General features: G+C 45.6%; 1 protein-coding gene across 3 annotated transcripts in view; it reads right to left on the bottom strand.

Annotated features, from left to right (window-relative positions):
- GALNT16 (polypeptide N-acetylgalactosaminyltransferase 16) overlaps positions 1–19,203 on the bottom strand; it is a 139,884-nt gene that overhangs the window by 35,163 nt on the left and 85,518 nt on the right. For all 3 annotated transcript variants that reach the window (XR_014546465.1, XM_083607137.1, XM_083607136.1), the window contains exons 4-6: positions 9,146–9,213; positions 4,571–4,636; positions 1,655–1,776 (exon numbers count right to left, since the gene is read on the bottom strand). Coding sequence is in view for 2 of the 3 variants with exons in the window: in XM_083607137.1 (XP_083463263.1) it covers positions 1,655–1,776; positions 4,571–4,636; positions 9,146–9,213 (256 nt within the window). In the remaining variant the exon portion in view is untranslated. The remainder of the gene's footprint in view (positions 1–1,654; positions 1,777–4,570; positions 4,637–9,145; positions 9,214–19,203) is intronic.

Below are 19,203 nucleotides of genomic sequence, written 5' to 3'. Positions count from 1 at the left end.
TCAGTTGCCACCTTCTGCACTAGGCATTTAATTAAACAACAACAACACAATGTGGTTGAGAATCACATCACCTGCATCACATATAGTTAGGCTCTGTGATCTGGGCACAAAGATGAAATGAAGGGGGGAAATGCCTAAAGCTATGGGGTTTTGGGGGTTTTCCCCATGTGTCTAAAGGTATGTTAAGTCTACTAGTTTATATTAGTTTATATCATAACTGTCATTGTTCACCCCACTCAACCACCCAAATAATCCTGGGAATTATAGTTGGGTGACAGTGGTGAAAATTCTTTTAGAGGCTCCAAGCTTCCCTCACAGAATATCAGTACCTGGGAGAGGAAAGGGCCGGTAAATATGCCATACTATCTGTAGCGCAGATATATAAGCAAACGTGTTTCTTGGCACTGAAACAGGCGTGCACCTGACAACAAAAAGGTAGGCCTGAAATAGAGAAACTCAAACATAATAAACTTCTTGAAATGTCTGGACTCTAATCCTCCTCTGCTGCTGAGCTGTCCGGGCACATTTCCTTCCGTGCAAGAGCAGTCAATGAGCTGCCACTGCTATTGTTGGTCCTGCCAGCAGCATGATTTTATGAGCAAATATAAAACAGACATTTACGGGCTACTGAGAAGGAGGATTTATTGAGCCGAGACTTTTTAAGTCACCAGTTCTAAGGTTTCACCTTCTTCCTCCCTTTGGCATTAAGCTGAACATATATGTAATTTGCATCTATAGCAGTTCCTCCCACCTGCCTCCTGGGCCCTGTTAACTACCTAAAAGCTTTCCCTCCTCTTTTCTTGCCTTCCTGAGGAGAAAGCAGGCCTTAAATGCGGCAGGGAGGTCGGCCCTCCCCTCCCAGCTCCGAAACGGCAGAGTTTTCAGCAGCACCGTCACATCCTTTCGCTGACCCTCTTGGCACAGGCAGGATGAGAACTGCCAACTCAGCTGCATCGTTTTTTCTCTCCATCTACCCTGGGGGCTACCGCTCCCCCCCACACACACTCCCAAATGAACGCCACACAGTGCATTATTTATTACACAACTCTGGAAAAAGGACTCCCATATTAAGCTATATTTTGGTGTAACGAATGCATGTGGGGAGAGTGAATTCAGCAATAGGAGATAAGAGGCTGGGAAGCTCTGTTTTCTCCCTCTCTCATAACGCTAGAGCTCAAGGACTTCCAACGAAGCTGAATGTTGGAAGACTCAGGACAGATAAAAGAAAGTACCCCTTCAAGCAGCACGACTATGGAACACGCTCCCATGGGAGGCAGTGATGGCCACCAACTTGGATGGCTTTTAAAGAGGATTAGAAAAATTCATGGAGGAGGGGACTGTTGATGGCTACTAGCCGTGATTCTGCTTGCACTGTTGGAGGCAGCAATGCATCTGAATACCAGTTGCCAGGAGCCACAGCAGGCGAGAGGACTCTTGTGCTCAAATCCTGCTTGCAATTTCCCCACAGGCATCTGGTTGGCCACTGGATGCTAGAGTAGATGGGCCTGATCCAGCAGGCTCTTCTTATGCTCTCTTTCCTATTTGCAGTGACAATAGTCAGGCCCACTGTCACAGGCGTCAGGAGTTGGTAGCTAGCCAATAGCAAAGAGGGTGGCGTGAAGCAAGGGCAGGAGGCCAGGCTGCCCACACTTACCTCTTTCACTCTCTGAAGCATCGGCTGCAGCCATTCGCTGTTGACTTCACAATGGCTGTCCAGAAAAGTAAGGATCTCGGCTGCCGCTGTATCAGCACCTCGCACACGAGAACGGATCAATCCTGGAAAAGTGTAGAGAAGAGAGCTGGTAGCATAAAAAGGGACAGTGGAAAAGAAAAAGGATGGAACTATTTAAGTCGATACAGCCCCCAACACTGAGCCTGAACCCAGACTGGTAAGCATCTATATAATCAATATCATCTAGCAGTGCTTGCAGCTGAATTGACACCTCCCTTCTGAGCACCTTGCCCAAGAAGAGAGTATTAACACTGGAGTGGTAGTTGTCAGTGACCTCTGGGTCCAGGGCAGGCTTCCCCCACTTTTTAAAGGAGTGGACACCCCACCTAAAGGGCTGCAGGCAGCACTCCTTCATGCTACAAAGCATCAACCATCCCCTGGACCCAACTGGCCAGTCTCCCTTGGCTAGCTTGAATCAGCTAAATTGGGTAAAGGTCAAAAGGGCAGATGGTTGGCCAAATAGCCGCAAGTACTTTGTCCACATCATCAGCTGCAAAAGCTGGAACTGGCCCCCCTAAACCAGACCAGATGGCGCATTGGATGCCCTTTTTTGGACCTCTCCCGACCACAGCATTTTAAGTAGACTTGCAAGTTAGCAGTTTGATCCCCTTGAACATTCTCTTTATCTAGGAGAAGAAGTAAGCTTGGTATGGCACCCATAGACTTGAGGAGAGGTGGGGAAAATTACAGGTGTCTGGTTTTCCTAAAGCATCATCGTCCTGACATGGCTGAGACATGCAATTATAAGCGTCTGCATTGCAGTTCTTTTTGCTCTGCTCTTGGCTTACTTTACCATGCAGTGCACCTATCCCTTTGCTCACAGTTAGGTTCATTCAGGGGCAACCAGGCCCTGCACAGGGATGCTTTGAGTGCCATAATTCTTACACTTCCCCCTCCTGCTTCCCCCTGCTTTCCTCTCACCATGGGAAGCACGGAGCTGAATTTGAAAGGGCAGTTGTGGTGACTCCTTTTTAGAGATGTGCAAAACACCCCTGAGAAATTTCACCTGTCTTGTTAAAACCCTTTTAGCTTCCCTCAAAAAACCCTCTTCGGACGTTTCACCACAAATTTGCATGGCATTTTTGTTTTCCGTTGTTAGGGTGAATGCATCTGGGGCAATGGACCCATTAGGATGGCCTTATGGATTCAAGCGGCCTCCAGATAACCTTGGGAGATTTTTTTTAAAGCTGATTTGGCCAATTACTTTTACTGCAATCTTGGGACAGGAAGTTGACAGACGGCTGACACAAGAGTTCTCAGGCATACTTTTCCCACCTGCCAAGGCACAGGCCTCACCATGGCTCAGTAGAGTATTCTGTACAATGAGGCAACAGGGATGACAGCTTGAGTGCAAATAGAGGAAAGCCTGTGACAAATCCATCTGAACACAGCTTAGAGGCCACTTGAAGACCTGTTCCATGGTGCTCTTTCTTCTTGACCACCATTGTGTCTGTGCAACCTTATCCAGTGGAGCTTTTCTGAGCTTTAATAACCTATTATTATTATTATTATTTATACCCCGCCCATCTCTGGGCGGCTTCCAACAAAATATTAAAAATACAATAAAAAACCTAACTCTCCTTGCTTGGATTGTTACGAATCCTCAGGCCTGTTGCAACATTTCTGCAGTGTTCTTTGTGGACACAATCGCTCCCCTCCGCTCTGACCTTGACTCCACTGAAGACAGAGTCAATAGCAGATGCATTGTCCTCTGGTCAGGTTTTATTGGATTAGTTTCAGCTTTTAAAATCCAAAGATGTAGACAGAACACGCAGATCTGCACATACCACTTTATCTCAGTCTGACCTCTGTCCCTAATTCCTAGAATTAATAAACTGGGAGAAAGGGATGGCCATCTTGTGGAAGATAATCTATCCTTAATCGAAGCGGGTCTTTGTACCATCTAGCCCTGTGGTTGGAAACCTGTAGCTCTCCAGATGTTGTTGGACTACAAGTCCCATCAGCCCCAGCCAATGGTCATGAAGGATGGGCGCTGTGGTTCAAAAACATCTGGAGGGCCACCAGTTCCCCATCCCAGCTGCAGCAAGACTATTGTTAACAGAAGCCCTCCTTGGATGAATTGGGGAGCAATATCCAGTTTATTTTCTAGCCAAGTTGGCTGAACTGTATTGTGGCCAAATCTACAGTTGCATGTAGTGCTTCCCATATCTAGACCCATTTCCACCTGTTTCCTAACTAGAACTCAGGACTGAGACTCTCTTAGTTTATTATCTGTGCAAGGGGAATTACCAGGGAGTGTAACTCTGCTGATTCTTTTGAACTTACTGTATCTTTTTTTATATCACAGCATCTTTCTGGATCAAGAATATGGGATAGGAATAGGAAGCTCGGCTTTATAGTAGTTCTGCTCCTAATTGCTGGAAAATTCCAGCTGATTGCTGTTCCTCCCCCATGTGCTTCCCTGTGGAATACAACAGACTTCTATCCTTTCCATCATACTTCTTCACAGTGAAACCACTGGGAGAAGTCGTGCTGAGTTTTGGAGCGGATTTTTATCAGTATACTGATGGTGCCTAGCTCTATTTATCTTTTCCACCTGAATAAATTGTGGTGCTTTTTTTGCAATTGAATCACTGCCTGAGGTTTGTAATGGGCTGAAATGCGAGTGAATATATTGAAACTCAACTCAGACAAGACAGAACTTCTTGCTGGCGATGGCTCTTCATCAGATGGTGATGAAACTAGATATAGGAAAGGGACTTGGTTGGTTCAGAGGAGGAGGCCGCCGTATGTCCCCCAACACCCACAAGTATTAATTTGTGCTACCATTGGGTCCTTCTAAAAGTGAACGATTCTTGCAAAATCTGCCATACGCACCTTCTCGCCGACTGTTGCGAAGACACTTGACCTTTGGTATCTTGGTAAGGAGCTGGCAATCCTCAGCTGAAGAGAAGAGAAAACAGTTGGCGCCAGTGCCTAGTTTGTTTGGCATCGACATAAAGCTGCAATTAACTCTCCCTATGTGCCTCAACAGAGGGCAAAGCTTTGCTTTCATTTACGATATTAATCAATTTGTTGATCCCAAAATAAATGGCTTTAATCCCATCGCCTCAAGTTATCGCCCAAAGACGTCTGCTTACCACTCAGCTCCTCCTCCTCTGCCTCAAAGGTTTTAGTCAGCATTTGTAAGATCTGTGGAGGCACACTACACACTACACTGCAGCCATGGGCTGCAAAGCCCAGCAGATCCTTCTCCTTCTCCAAGCTCCTACAGAAAAGGGAGAGCTTTAGAGTAGGAGAGAAGGGAGTGCTTAACCTTTCCTCTGCCAGCCTACTTTCAATCAAATCTCCCTCCCAGCGAGGGGAAGAGGAGAATAGTTAGAGGGAAAACAACTGGCAAGGGAAAAGTTAAGCACTTCCATTGCCACTGTGTCTTCTCTGAAGCAAATCGTCCTTTCCAGAGGGCACTTTACAAGGGAAGAAGGAACTATGGAGGCCTGGTTTCATGCTGTGACGTTTGTGAACAGCTGATACCACAGACAGCGTACGCCTTAAGGCAGGGGTTATCAGCTTTTCGGAGGCCCTGGCACATTTGCAAACCGGAGAAACTGTTGTGGGCACCCCACACACCCCACAACCAAGCATGGACTGCAACCTATTCTATTAGCTACAACAGAGAGCTGCTTTAAAACCCAACTGCAGGCAGGAGGGAACCTGCCTCAGGATATAACAACATGGAACATCACAAAACATGTGTTTCGCAAACTCATATTTGGAGGTTAATGGTAAAGCAGGGAGGAGAAACAGCATGGAAGAAATGGCGGACTGATTTATCCCCAAGACTCCAAACACACATTTCCTTTTTAGCTCAGCCGACTCCAGGGCTGGAAATATGCCTGGCTGTGGAGAAAATGGGGGAAGGGAATCAGCAGAATCAGCAGGTGGAGGAAAAGTTCAGCTCCCCTATTCACGCCCTGACTTTCCCAGGCAAATGCCACTCTGATCCCTGCATCACCATTACAAGACCAAGAGTCAGGGTCCTTGTGTTTGCTCTGTAACATGTAGCTCTGCCTGTTTACCTTTAGGAGAAACATGAAAGAGATTTATGGCAGAGGCACAGGCTGGATGCTAAGAAAAAGAAAGGGAGTGAATGCAGTGAAATGAGAAAAGAGTTGAAAGAGGAGCAAGACATTCAGACTCAACTCTTTTATCTGTCAAGATAAACACAGCAGGACATATCATATGGCTCTAATGCAGAGCTGCCAGTCTACATCCCACATAAAATGAAGCACACTGTTGGATAGGATAGCTATTCTTGGATGGGCGTAATGGGATTAGACAAATTCAAAGAGGATTAGGCTACCAATGGCTACTAGCCACTATGTCTGTGTAGTGCTGAGTGCAGTAAGGTAAAGATAAAGGTACCCCTGACTGTTAGGTTCAGTCACTGATGACTCTGGGGTTGCGGCGCTCATCTCGCTCTATAGGCTGAGGGAGCCAGCATTTGTCCGCAGACAGCTCCCGGGTCATGTGGCCAGCATGACTAAGCCGCTTCTGGCAAAACCAGAGCAGCACACGGAAATGCCGTTTATCTTCCCGCCAGAGCGGTACCTATTTATCTACTTGCACTTTGACGTGCTTCCGAACTGCTAAGTTGGCAGGAGCTGGGACTGGGCAAATGGGAGCTCACCCCGTCGCGGGGATTCGAACCGCCGACCTTCTGATCGGGAAGTCCTAGGCTCAGTGGTTTAGACCACAGTGCCACCTGCGTCTCGTTGGGTGCAGTATGTTCCTGTAAACCAGTTGTTGGGAATCACAAGTGGGGAGAGTGCTGTTGCACCCAGGTCCTGCTTCTAGACTTCCCATAAGGATCCTATTGACTGGTCTGAGAAAAGGTGCTGGACTAAATGGACCTTTAGTCTGACCCAGCAGAGTACTTAAGTTCTCTCCCATTGGTTCAGCTCATTCTGGAGTATTTAATACAACAATACTGTAGATGATACATATATTTCAATGGCTGACCACTGAAAAATAATTTCAGAGGTCTTTGGAGCAAAACACACCAGAGACAAAACTTCTCTCTCTGTTCACCACTTTGATACTCTCTTACTACCCAGCAACAGCCGTGTTTTTATTGTGTGCTATTCTCCAGGCTTTGAGAAGCCCCTCGCTTATCATCTTCCCACAGCTTCAGTATCCTGGCAAGACACACAAAGGCTACCAGCCAAAATACTTTTCTTGGCACTTCTATCCTGGAGCTTCTCCATTTCTATAGCTTCTTGCCACCTGAAATATTGCTCTGGTGAGGGCAGTTTGTCAGGAGCTGTATTGCTGAGATGCAGTGACAGGAACACTTGATTAAAGGATACTGAGATATTGCTGGACATGTGCTCAGCAAGGAAATCCATGTACAAAAATAGCCCATGAATCCATTTTAGGTAATTCACACTCCAAGAACACGGCAGAATCCCATTCCGGTTATATTAGCAACATCCATTTGAGGGGCTTCATTTGAGATGCTCCCTTCATAGGTCTGATAGCAATCCCCAGAGAGCATATGTTGAAAGGTGGTTTGGAAATACTGCTCATGAAATGTAAATAAAAATAATGCTTAGAGAAAGTGGAGATTTGGAGAGTAATTCTGTATCTGTTTGGGTATGGTGCTTTATAATTGTATTGTACATGAAAACAATGAAATGTATTCCAAGACTATCAAAATGCAGCACGTGCACAAGTGAATTTCAGGGTCAAGGTATCTGATATGGTGTAACATGGCATCTTCTGACACATCGAGGAAAGCGAGGGAAGTTAAATGACCTCTTTGGATTCCCTGAGAAGTCAAACCTCTGGAGAATCACAACGCCTGCTGTGGCTGCAGAGACCATAACTTCTAACTGCTGCCTCCCATGTTGTTTTCTCTGCCAAGGCAGTGTATGTTTTGTAAGCCTGGGCAGTGTGTATGGAGGTCCTGGGCTGCCCAGACTACAAGACCCCGCTCTCAGCCTTGCTGGTGTGGTCCAAAGGAAAGCAGAGCAATACATTTGGCACCAGCTTGGCTGCAGGAGTCGCCAGAAGGAGGCATTCAAGGCACCATCCAACCGTCTTAGGAACTGTTCTCTGGATTTGTGCAGGGTGTACTCCTTAACCTTTCCTTCTCCCACAAGGCAGCAGGTACAGATTATTCCTCAGGGTTTACTCCTGAAGTCTTTCTCACAAATGAGTATAGCCACAAGGCAGCAGAGGTTTAGTATCAGTTTTCCTTCTCCCAGACGGGCTACCTTCCCAGGTTGACGAGCCCCATCTTCCCCTTTGCCTGCTGCATTCCCAATGGAAATCCTTCCAGCTGAAATTAGAAGCAGGAATTCTTCCATTGGTGCTAATAGGAACTTTCCTTGCAGGGCTAAGAACAACTGGGGAGGGAGGGCGGGAGGAAGATTTTCATGATGACTGGGGGGTGGGGGTGGAATTAAACCTCCCTTCCTGTGTGCCATGGCCCCAATGAACCCCCCCTTCCTGCTGTTAATGATTTGTTTTCTCTCTCTTTTAAAAGCAGACATGGGCTTGTATCCAATGCAGTTTTAAGTAAGCAACTTGTCACTGCAAAGGTTTCTGCTTGCACAACAGGACTTCACCTGCTCTCTTTCCCCATGCACTCCCAAAATTTGTTCCAGAGGGTTACAGAAAACCTCAGAACAGACTTAAGGGCTGCACAGGGGAAGGAAAGTCCCATGGTGCACATGGACATTGTTGCATTAGCAGGATGGTTACTTAGTGCTGCCTTGGATACAAGCCATGATTGTTAATGACACATTTGGCCCTCACTTTGGTTTTACAAAAATTGAAGAATTGAAATTTCCTAGCCACTTGTTTTTATTACTGGGGAAAGTCACTTAAAAGTCCAGCTTCAAAGCTGGAACAAACATTATTCTCTTGTGCTATTTTTCTCAAGAAAGGATAGTGCCTCTTGCAGCAGAATTCCAGGCACTTATTGTTCTGGGATAGTTCTGCTGTATGAAAACCTCAGCAAGAATTTTGTGGATAACAGTCTTAGTCTGCCAAAAACACAGTGCAGCATACATTATCTCCTCCCCTTTGAACCTATATAATTGGGGCTCCTAGCTGTGCACACCACTTGTTATACTTACTATAATGACCCACAAAATGGTGGTTAATGAAACCAAACTGAGCATTCTGGCTTCCTGGGCAGGACTGTCACACTGAGAATCGACGGAAAGACACCATAACAAGAAAAAATTGGCTAGTTTCTTTTCCTCAGGTGGAAATTAAAACAAAGCGCAACAAAGCTTTGCTCCTGCCTTTGTTCTCGCTCTTTTCCTCAGATGAAAAAGTGAGGAAATATCCTGAGTGGAGCAGAAAAAATGCATACAGCCACATGAAAATGAATAAAAAGGAAATAAGATAATTAGAGAAACAAAGAAAAGTAATACTTACGATCGGAGCTGAAGTCATCCACTAAAATTATTTCCTGAATTAGGTTGACAGGAGTGCGGTTCAGAACACTAAAATGAATAACAAGAACATCAATTAAAAATATAAGGGTTTGCCTTTGATATTCGAAATAAAATAAGCCCTCTTTAATAGTTCTGATCCGCCAATGATCCCTTTCTCACCTGCAAAAGGATGCATTTTTCTGAGAGCTGTTTCAGCAGATTAGACAGCAACAATTGCCACTTCCCATGAGTCCCCCAGGAGCAGTGGTTTGTGGCCTGGTGTAATAAGGCAGAGCCGGGCACCACCTTCCCACCACCCTATGTGTCCGTTGAAGGGGAACAAGGGCCCCTCCTCCTGTGGCCCCATGGGTTCACAGGAGCCTGCCTGTTTGAATGGGCCAATTGTGGCCGCCCATGGGGCATGATCACATTGTCAACAAAAGAGAGTCACGATAAAAGCTGATAAAGGGGTCCTGGAGGGAGTCCTCATCCTGATGCCCAAATGGGGGCTGATGGGCCTTGACACCCCGCCTGAGTAGTGGCTCTGGCAGGATCAACCTGATTTGATGTACGTCATAGGGTCCACCCAGGTCCACCCAGCCAAACAATCAGCAGTCAGGCTGACTGATTCAGGATACATAGCCAATGCCTATGTCAAAACCTACTTACATCTGTGATCAATAAAGTTATAGCCTATTCGAACCCAATACTTCGTTCTGTGTTCATTCACCATTCCTTCCTGGGTCCCCGCTGGCTGCGTGCACCTTGCACCTGAGTCCACAAATTAAATCCTAACTCAAATGAGCACATTTTCTTACCAAATGTGTGTTTTCAAAAACCTGTTTGTTGGGGTGTCTATTCAAAATAATTTTAGATGTATACTTTAAAACCTGATTTTTGAAAAGGTCCTGTGAATCTTCCATATGAAACAGATTGAGTGCTTTTCCAATCCAGAAATTTGTGACTGCACATCTGGCCTTGTGACAGCAAATCCCTACCCCTCTTATCTTTTGCTTGAAAGGGAAAGTTGTGGTGGGGGAGGGAAGAGAGATTTAGGAGCACTGCTCATTCTGCAGATCTCTGGAAAAGGATGCCTATCTGTAGTTATCTATGTTGAGCGTGTACCCTCTCTGCTAACGGAAGTCATTGCAACCAGATACAAATATCAATTGCTGAACTATATTTCAAATCCCTGAACTCTGTTTCTTAATTCAAATGGTTGTTTGTTATGGACCCCTCCACATGCTCTCTTTACTGAGCATCCATCATGATTTGTGCTCAGGCTATTTGTGATGGTTATACGTGATTGCACTTTCAATACCATTTGCGTCTGCAAACATTTTGGGTTGCTCACACTGCTTCCTCTGCGGTATCTGCCTGTCCCATCGCTCCCTGCTAAAATCCTGCAATTTTTCCTTCCACATTCTGAGTGTTGTCTGGCTGCTTGCCCCACTTTTGATGTGTTATAGCACCAGAGTGCCCCTCCAGGTAGCAATAACACCGGGGAAGCATGGCAGAAAACCTAATAAAGCAGAATAACGTGTGGATAAATCCTGCATTAATGCACTATTGTTACATGAATGACACGCTGCGGAATATACCTACACACAAAAAACAATCATTCTGGAGGGGCCCTTAGTCACATTTCAATCACCTGTCTCCTATCAATATTATTCCCTATAGATCTGAATTCCCATTAGCAACTATGGGAGTAAAACAAAGGCAGTTAGTGTAGGTGATTAGCAGCCAAACTTAACAAATGAATATTCTTGCTAGTTAGCATGAGAAAGGGCTAAGTCCACAAAAGTGTACTGCTGATAGGCAGATACTAAGACCATAGAAACACAATTAGTAGAGAGGACTCTGTGTGATGTCATTACCCTTTCTCACCTACAGAGGAAGGAGTATATAGTACTTCCTGTTCCTCTCACCCCTCCCCCTTCCTTTGAAGCATTGGATGCACATATGCCTCTGCTTGTTCCAGCCTTGGGCACATGCCTGAAATAAGTACAAGTATTTTGCTTGCACAATTTTTTATTGCTACTGTTGCTGCGATGCAATGCATAAAAAATAAAGTAAATTTTATTTTTATTTTTAAATTTACTTCCCAGGTTGTTTCCTGAATCTTTATAAGCTGGGTGTGAAAGGGGAACCAGCTTATTTCATAGCTGGACTTGCTCAAAACAAGGTTTTACTGCGTAATTCCTATGCTTTTAATTTTGCTGCCAAGGATGGGATTTTGAAAAGCTGTTCTCAACCCACATATGTGGGCGGCTGGATGGATAAATTGCAATTAATATATCCTCTCCTACCCATTAAAACCCATCCCACAGTTGGAATCTTCTCTCTTGTTCTTTGAAATGATCCTCTCTCACAGGAAGAATCCCACTTCCCTCTAGCATCACCAGCTCCTGATTTCTGAAATATAATCAACCTCTACGACATCCCAAAGACAGAGTTCTCTCTCTCTCTCTCTCACTTGTCCACAAGCCTAGTGTCTATTTCTTATCACAAATGTCTCCACTTTCTGGGGCAAGTCATTCCTAGTACAATCTATGTGCACATAGTTCCACGTGAAAAGACCGCCAGAGGAATAACTCAGACAAGTCTTTATTCTTTTGGCTTCTGCTCCCCCCAGACCACACCACAAGGTGGAGATAAACGATACTGAACCCTTTTGTGGGGTTTCCAGAAAAAAATTATTGCAGAATAGGGAAATTTGCATAAGGCAACCAGAAAGAATATAGCACTCTAGAGCAGAGCAGAGGAGCCATTTTGCCACCTGAAGCCCACATTCCTTTGTGGCCAAACTTCCAGGGGCTGCATCCCAGGTGTGAGCAAGGCCAAAACAAGGATAGGCCAAGCAAATGAGGTGACGCTTACCTTTGTATAGAAGGATAATGTCTAGCCTTGCAAAAGGCAAAAGTTTACGCACAAACATGCCTGTCCCCATCCTCCATTGAGGCAAGCAATGGGCATTATCAATGTTCAAGGTTATGTTGCAGCCAGACAAAAGTATTTAAGGAGGGCACAGAGTGGGGTGATGAGGGATGGAAGGTGGCCTGGACTAGGGAGATTCCTGAGGGCCAGACAGAGAGGCTTGGAGGGCCCCATTCAGCCCACAGACCAGAGGTTCCCCAACCTTGTTCTCGAAAAGAGTAAGTACAAAAGAGGTACAAAAATAAAGAAGTAAAATAAAATACCTTAAACAAAGCTAAAAACTCAGGAACAGCCACGCTTGCCTACTGTAATTTGCAGTTTGCACCCATTCTTTGTTACTAATGAACTCGTGAAATGGACAATTCTCCATGAAAGAATTAAGCACTAGGAAAAATCCCCCCCCGTCATCACTGCCTACTTCACAGGGGTGTTGTAAGAAAAGCTGAAATAATGTAAGGATAGTGCTTTGAATACTCTTAAAATGTTAAATAACCACTTAATATTATTATGAGGGACTGATTTCCCTGAGACACTATGCGGGATGAAGTCCTGCAGACTGAAGTCCAGCTGTTCCAGGATATATCTTGGAGCAAGTAGCTGGGGCAGACACACTTTCACTGACAGAGATCTTCTGCAGAGCAAGCGAGGGGGTGGGGGATGCCAAATGAGCAAGCAGTTCATGAGAGACAGCTGCTTCTTGTGATGCAAAAGATGTCAAGCAAACAGACCGACAACCATCCCCCTGCAGAGGACATGAGACGCCAATGAGAAAGCTGTTCAAGAGGCCATTTAAATGTTTCTGGAAGACAGGCTGCTCCTGCACATCAGACTTCAGGATCCCTGCCTTGCCAGAACTAGGGCTCCCAAAGACACAAATACCTTAATGTTCAGTAACAGCAAAATTTCACACAATTTTTGCCTAGATCAGATAGTTGGAGATCTAAAACATGCTCCATCCTCAAGAAGTTAAGCACAACTCATTCCTTTGCACCCAATACCAACAGCAGATGCAAACATGTGTGCATTAATAGCAACACCCATTGAGAAACAAGGATAAGTCCTCAGAGAGTGGATGGCTTAAGACAATCCTTGCCAAGTAAATATTTCCTCAGAACAAAATCAGGTATGTAATTCTGAATGACTTTATTCTCTGTTTTTTTTCACTTCTGCAAAAAATAAGGAGCCCCCTGACTCCAAGCTTCAGGTCTCTCTTACCATCTTTGTGCCCCCCTCAAACACAAATCCATAATTTCAAAAGGGGTTGTCAGTATATACCGTACATTATTTCTCCTGGCAATTCCTCCCTATCTAGTCCAGCTTGCTGTCACACTAGAAAAGGGGAAAGGCTTCCATTGGCAAGATTAGTGAAATGTATTATTCCTGCTTTTCGTAACTTTAGATTCCAACTTCCATAGTTCCCCCAAGTTCTACATTTAGTCACATATCAACATAGCTATTTAAATTGCAACCTCTTTTGTCTGAACTGTGGATTATGTTCACTATGCAATTCATTAAACTTGGATCATAATAGATATTCAATGGTTGACAGCCCTTGGTACTTGCTTCCTGCATGATGTGTGCCAACAATTGCACAAATCAATGACTGTGTTGTTTATATGCACCTAGAGATAAAAGGCAATTAATAGCCAGACTTTCAAACCACATTTTCCACTCAAGGTTCTGGAATTGTATTTTTTCCTCCCCACCAGACTGCAGCTCATCAGGATAAGGTGGCCTGTTGTTTCCATGGTAGTGGAAGCTGGCCTATTTGGGCAAATGGGGTGCTGCCCCACCAACCTCAGTCTGCCCTCAGTGAATGCCCACATGTCTGTCTTCTTACCTGCAATCTGCCCAGGGGTGCCACTGGCTGTCAGCCACCTTCTCCTGGGTCTCAGCACTGCCTTGCAGAACTAAATGAGGATCAGCATGGGGACAAACCTAGAATTGCTTCCGCCTGTCATGGGCTCTGGCTACTGTTGGCCTACCTGCTTAACAGTCTCAATTCACAAGTTTGTTGCTTGTCAATCTGTACATTTAGACCAAATTGCATTTGCACTGTTGGTATGAAAGTGAATGACAAAATGCTAATACACTATTGGATCTTCTTTTGGGGTGTGTTGTTGTTTTTTGGACCAGTTTATGATAAGTCTAAAAACCTCAATTTGTGTTCTCAAAGCAGTGGGGATTTTTTAAATGTCTAATGATGTTAATGTTTTAACATCAACCATCAGTATTGTTGTTAATTTATATAAGGTCCCAGAGTGGGTCACGACATTACAAACAATATTACAAACAATTCAAAACAACAACATTCCCCAACAGTAATGGCTTCCCCTCACCCCACCCCTGCCATGGGCCACTTGAAAATTCCCAAGGCTTTGGCAAACCGCTGCATTATTTTTCTGCCTATTGTAGCTACTGCCATGCCTTGTGCTAGATGCTTTGATTTTTAATTGCACTTCATTATTCCTTTTATTTCTTATACTATATTTTATTGTATTACATGAGTTCCGTAGAATCCCACGAAAATTCAAATTGTAAGTGTTCTTCACAAACATGCCAGGGGCCCTTTCAACGAGGTTTGTGATCCGTGGACCATGAACTGGGAACCCCTGGTCTATAGTACATGCCAGTATTGTGAGACTGATCACCATTCCCATTTATTTGTCCAATCCAAGAAGACAGGTCTTTGGTCACTGCTGGATCTCCTGTATTGCAGTCATAGGTGGCCTGCCTTCCCCACCAAGCCTTTGTTCCCTGCTGTCTCCCATCGGGTCTGTAATACATTGCTTTCACGCAACCTCCAGTTCTTTGGTGCTCGCACTGCTTCAAACTAATTGCCCCACATACTGGCCACTCATCAGCAATGAGGCTTCATCCCCGGCCAGTCCCACCCCATCCCAGTGCTAGCTTTTCTCTCTTTAGGCTCCATGCTCAGTCAGACCTACCTGGTGCTCCTCTCCCTGCATCCTTTATCCTAGCTTAGGCAAGGCCTGAGGCAACTGATGGACCTGGACCTTTCCTCTACCATCTGTGATTGGATTAAAAACTTTCTGAGGGATCGCACTTTAAACAGCTCAATCCCTGACAAGGACAGTTTTTTTAAAGGTCATAATTATTATCCCCATATTGTGAGGCAGAGTACAACTTTTCTATTCCTTTGACCATTCACCATTCATTGCAGCAGAAGTGAGATTCAAAACAAGCCCTCTGGAGTCTTAGCCGCAATGCTACACCAGCTCCGCCTGGAAGTTTATTTTCAGACTTCCCAATTGCCCCCAGATTTCAAACAGACTGGTTGGGATCTCATCATCTTTGAAATAGGAGCCTCATGGGGCATCAAGCCACAACTCAGGCATAGAAACTCATTAGCCGGTTTTATAGATTTTTGGCCTTAACGTTAACTCGTCAATCGGACTTCTTCATCGCTGCCATTCCCCAAAGTGAAATTAAACTTCTGTTTTGGAAAACAACTCTGTAATCATCTATAACAATTTAATTACATATAATTTTCAACAGGTGCTACTCGAATGGCTGATTAATCAAAATCAAATCAGTCCCTAATTGTCACAGAAGGCCAAATCCACCTGCTGCACTTTTGGAAGGAAAGCAGAATGGCATCAGAAGAGGGTTGCTGCACTTTTGGAAGGAAAGCAGAATGGCATCAGAAGAGGGTGACCGGCCACTGCAAAATAGGCAGGCAGCACAATTTTTACACAATCACCTCCTTCTTGCCTGATTTTGCTGCAGTCCTGTGCAGGCTTGCAAGAAACGAATAGTTGGAACAGAGCAGCCCTTTTCATACTTCAGGTACCCCACAGCACTTTACAGTAATTACTTAGTGGTATGGACTCCGGCTGTGTAGGCGAAGGCAGCAGCAATTATACTCACAGTAATAATTCATGCCCAGCCTAGTGCATTCAGATCCATTTTATTGAGATACATGGCTTACCTCAAGCACCTTGAAAATTAAGCCAGAGTTGTTATTGTTTCTATTTCTATCAGCAAACCAAGAATAACAAGTGAACCTGAGCTAAAGGGAACTTTCTGTTTCTTGCTGGTCTCATGAAAAAGGCACAAACTGCTAAAGTATACATGAGCACCATGGACTCATGGTTTCATTCAAATATGCACAGTGCAGTGGTACGGAGGAATTAGCCCCCACAGAAACAAAATAGCGTGCCTGAAACTATTTCCCCACATGAAATGTCCGGTGGTATGGCCCCTTTTGCCATGAGAGGATGTTATGGGGTCCATGGGGAGAGGCTCATCAGAAGCAAATTGTGTTCCAAACAATTATGATGAAACAAAAAAAAAAAGGTCTTATTGGTTCTCATTTGTTACTTCACACTGGTGGAGCTCTAATGTAAATAGGACTCTGTGGCTAAAACCAGGCCCGTCTTTAGCATATGCAGCGCCGGGGTGCAAAGGTTCGCCCAGTGCCCCCAAATTTAGGGCAGACTGGAAGGAGGGAGGGAAGCCTGCACCGTGGTGGGTGGCGGGTTCCCCAGGCCCAGGCGGGAAAGGAGTGCACACTGGAGGAGCAGGAGGCGGAGAAGGAGGCGAAGCAAACCCCCCTAGTGCCAGGGGAGGGGTTACAATGCCTTCGCTGGCCTGAAGGGTCCGTCTGTTGGACGGGCGGGTGAAGGAGCCACCACTTCCCAGCAGGCAGGCTCTGCGGGGCAGGGAAGGGAGAGGCTGAGATGGGACTCTGGCCGGCCCCGCACACCACCATGGCAGTGTGTCTGCTTGTATTCCCTTTTCTGTTCCTTGATGCTCTTGCTCACTCACTTCGCCTCCTTCTCCTGCTCCTCCAGTCACAGCTTCTCCCAAGGTCTCTGCAGCGCCAACGGCTGCTCCAGCTTCACCGCTGAGCCTATCTCAGGCTTGGCCTGAGGCGCCGCTGCAGCTATGAGGGGTGGCGACAGCCCCCGCTGCCACCTTGTCCTTCTCCATGGGAGCTGCTCCATTGCCCACTCCATTCCGCAGGAGCACTGCAGCAGTGGCCCATCCAGATCCACCACATGCTCCTTCCCACCGCTGCCTTCTGCCTCTCCGCCGCTACAGAGGCTGCCACTGGCACCACCGCTGCTTTCCTCTGTGCTCCTTCCTCGTCCTCCTCCCCCGGCCGGGGCTCTTGGCAGTGGCAGCCAGGTCAGGGGCCCTGCTGTGGGGAGCGGTGATGGCGGCTGTTGCTCAGTCTCCAAGGTGGTGTGGTAAGAGCTTAGGTGGCTTCAGCGGCGGGCATCTGGTGCCCCCCAGAATTTAGCGCCCAGGTGCCCTGCACCCCTGGATAGAGACAGCCCGGGCTAAAACAACAACAGTGCTCCCTTCAGGTCCTTGGGCTTGGGGATATGTATCCTCTTCAAGATATGCAGGATATAAGGCCTTCTGAGGAGATTCAGACTCAGTTTTTTCCTGGTTGGAGTCTGATATCTGGGCACCACCACTTCCACTTGAGTGGTGATGGTTGCCCAAAGACCTTCAGAAAAAGTAGGAAGGAATTGGGCTGTGGGTGTAAGGATAAGAGTTCTGGCCAGCACCCATGGCTCATTCCACAAGTTGGGCTGCCAGGCAGTGCTGACTTCACTACTAGGTGCTGCCTCTCACTGACATCCCAATGAGCCCAGCAATGGGGCAAACCCTGGCAGGATGTTGCAGAGGGCTCCCTCCAGATGTTCTTGGCTTGCAACATCCTTCATACCTGACCGTGCTGGCTGGGGCTGATGGGAGTTGCAATCTAAAACATCCCAATGATGGGGAAGGTTGGACTCTATATCATCTCAATTGGCATGTTTGAACCTATCCTCAAGATTAGCTGGCATGTTTCATGCATTACTCAATATAGCACAGCAGCTGCTATCTTGTGATTGTTCTCACAGCGCTCCTGATAATTATATTTCTACAACCTCTACCTATATAATTAGGACAGACCTAAACAGACTGGTGAAACTTAAAAACACTGCACGCATTTTGTAGGAGAATGATGGGACACTAAACTACTCCACAGGAAATGTATCAAACAGGCCACAGGCTTTTTTTGTCCCTGCAGCACCTTCTCATAAGGATTTGATGACTGACCGTTCTCAGAGCTGACTTCCTCATTGGCCAATTCACGCCTTTGCTTTTGGCCCCAGCTGCACCACAGACACGCCACAATCTATTGATTTATTTACTCCATTCATCAAGTGCCCAACAATAGTTTTCTGGGTGACGTACAAAATAAAGCATTAAAAATCACAGTTTCAATAAATCAAGACTCAATAAAGCAGGAAATAAAGCAACTATAAAAAATAACCATTCCAAGGAAGAGGGTCTAGAGATTAAAACATCACAGCAGCAACCAGCTAATACAGAAAGCCAAGAGATAAGTTCCATAGAATGAAAGCAACCATGCTCAAACCATAACGTTATACAGATTTTTAAAAAATGATCTTTAAAAGCCTGGGTGTAGTAATGGGTAATGATAGAGCTAAGCATTATCTCAAGACTCTACAATTTAGCTTGTTCTTGTGGTTACTTTCATTTTCCTATCCAGTTGTGTGCTAAACTGTTCATCAAGAGGCTGTTGCCTCTTTTTCTGGGTCTTAAAATTTAGTAACCTGGTCTATCAAATTAGAACAATGGCAACAAGAGAAAAAAATCAGATATCCTATGGGAGAATTAAGGGATTCAATCCAGAAACAGAAGCATGGCAGCAATGTGTGGAAAGACTAGGCCACTATTTCTTTGTTAATGAAATCACTGAGGGAAAACAAAAATGCCTATTCATCTGGTATCAAAAAGATTCTGAGGTGGGTCTCTGATGGGGCACTCTACAGTTCACTGCTCACTAAATGTCACCATGGGGGACCACTTAAGAGACAGGCCTCGTTTGAAGATCTTGGGGTCTTTGAAGAGAGTAACTTTCAATAGACCTCAGTAACTTTCAGCTACTGAGGAATCAAGCTATGAAGGGCTTTAATGGTAGACTTGGGCCTGGAAATGGGCCAGGTGCTAGGGAAGCTTTTACTACCTTCCAGCACTGATTGTCAGCCTTCTGGTTGCCATTGCAACCCCATACCATCCCTGGTTCAGTCATAACCTTAACCGTAACATTTTCCTGAAGGTCAACTCCAA

The sequence above is a fragment of the Podarcis filfolensis genome (assembly GCF_964270895.1).
Source record: "Podarcis filfolensis genome assembly, chromosome: 1".
In the NCBI taxonomy this organism is placed as follows: Eukaryota; Metazoa; Chordata; class Lepidosauria; order Squamata; family Lacertidae; genus Podarcis; species Podarcis filfolensis.
The sequence above is the reverse complement of the archived record's forward strand: the minus strand, read 5'-3'. Positions and strand labels throughout refer to the sequence as shown.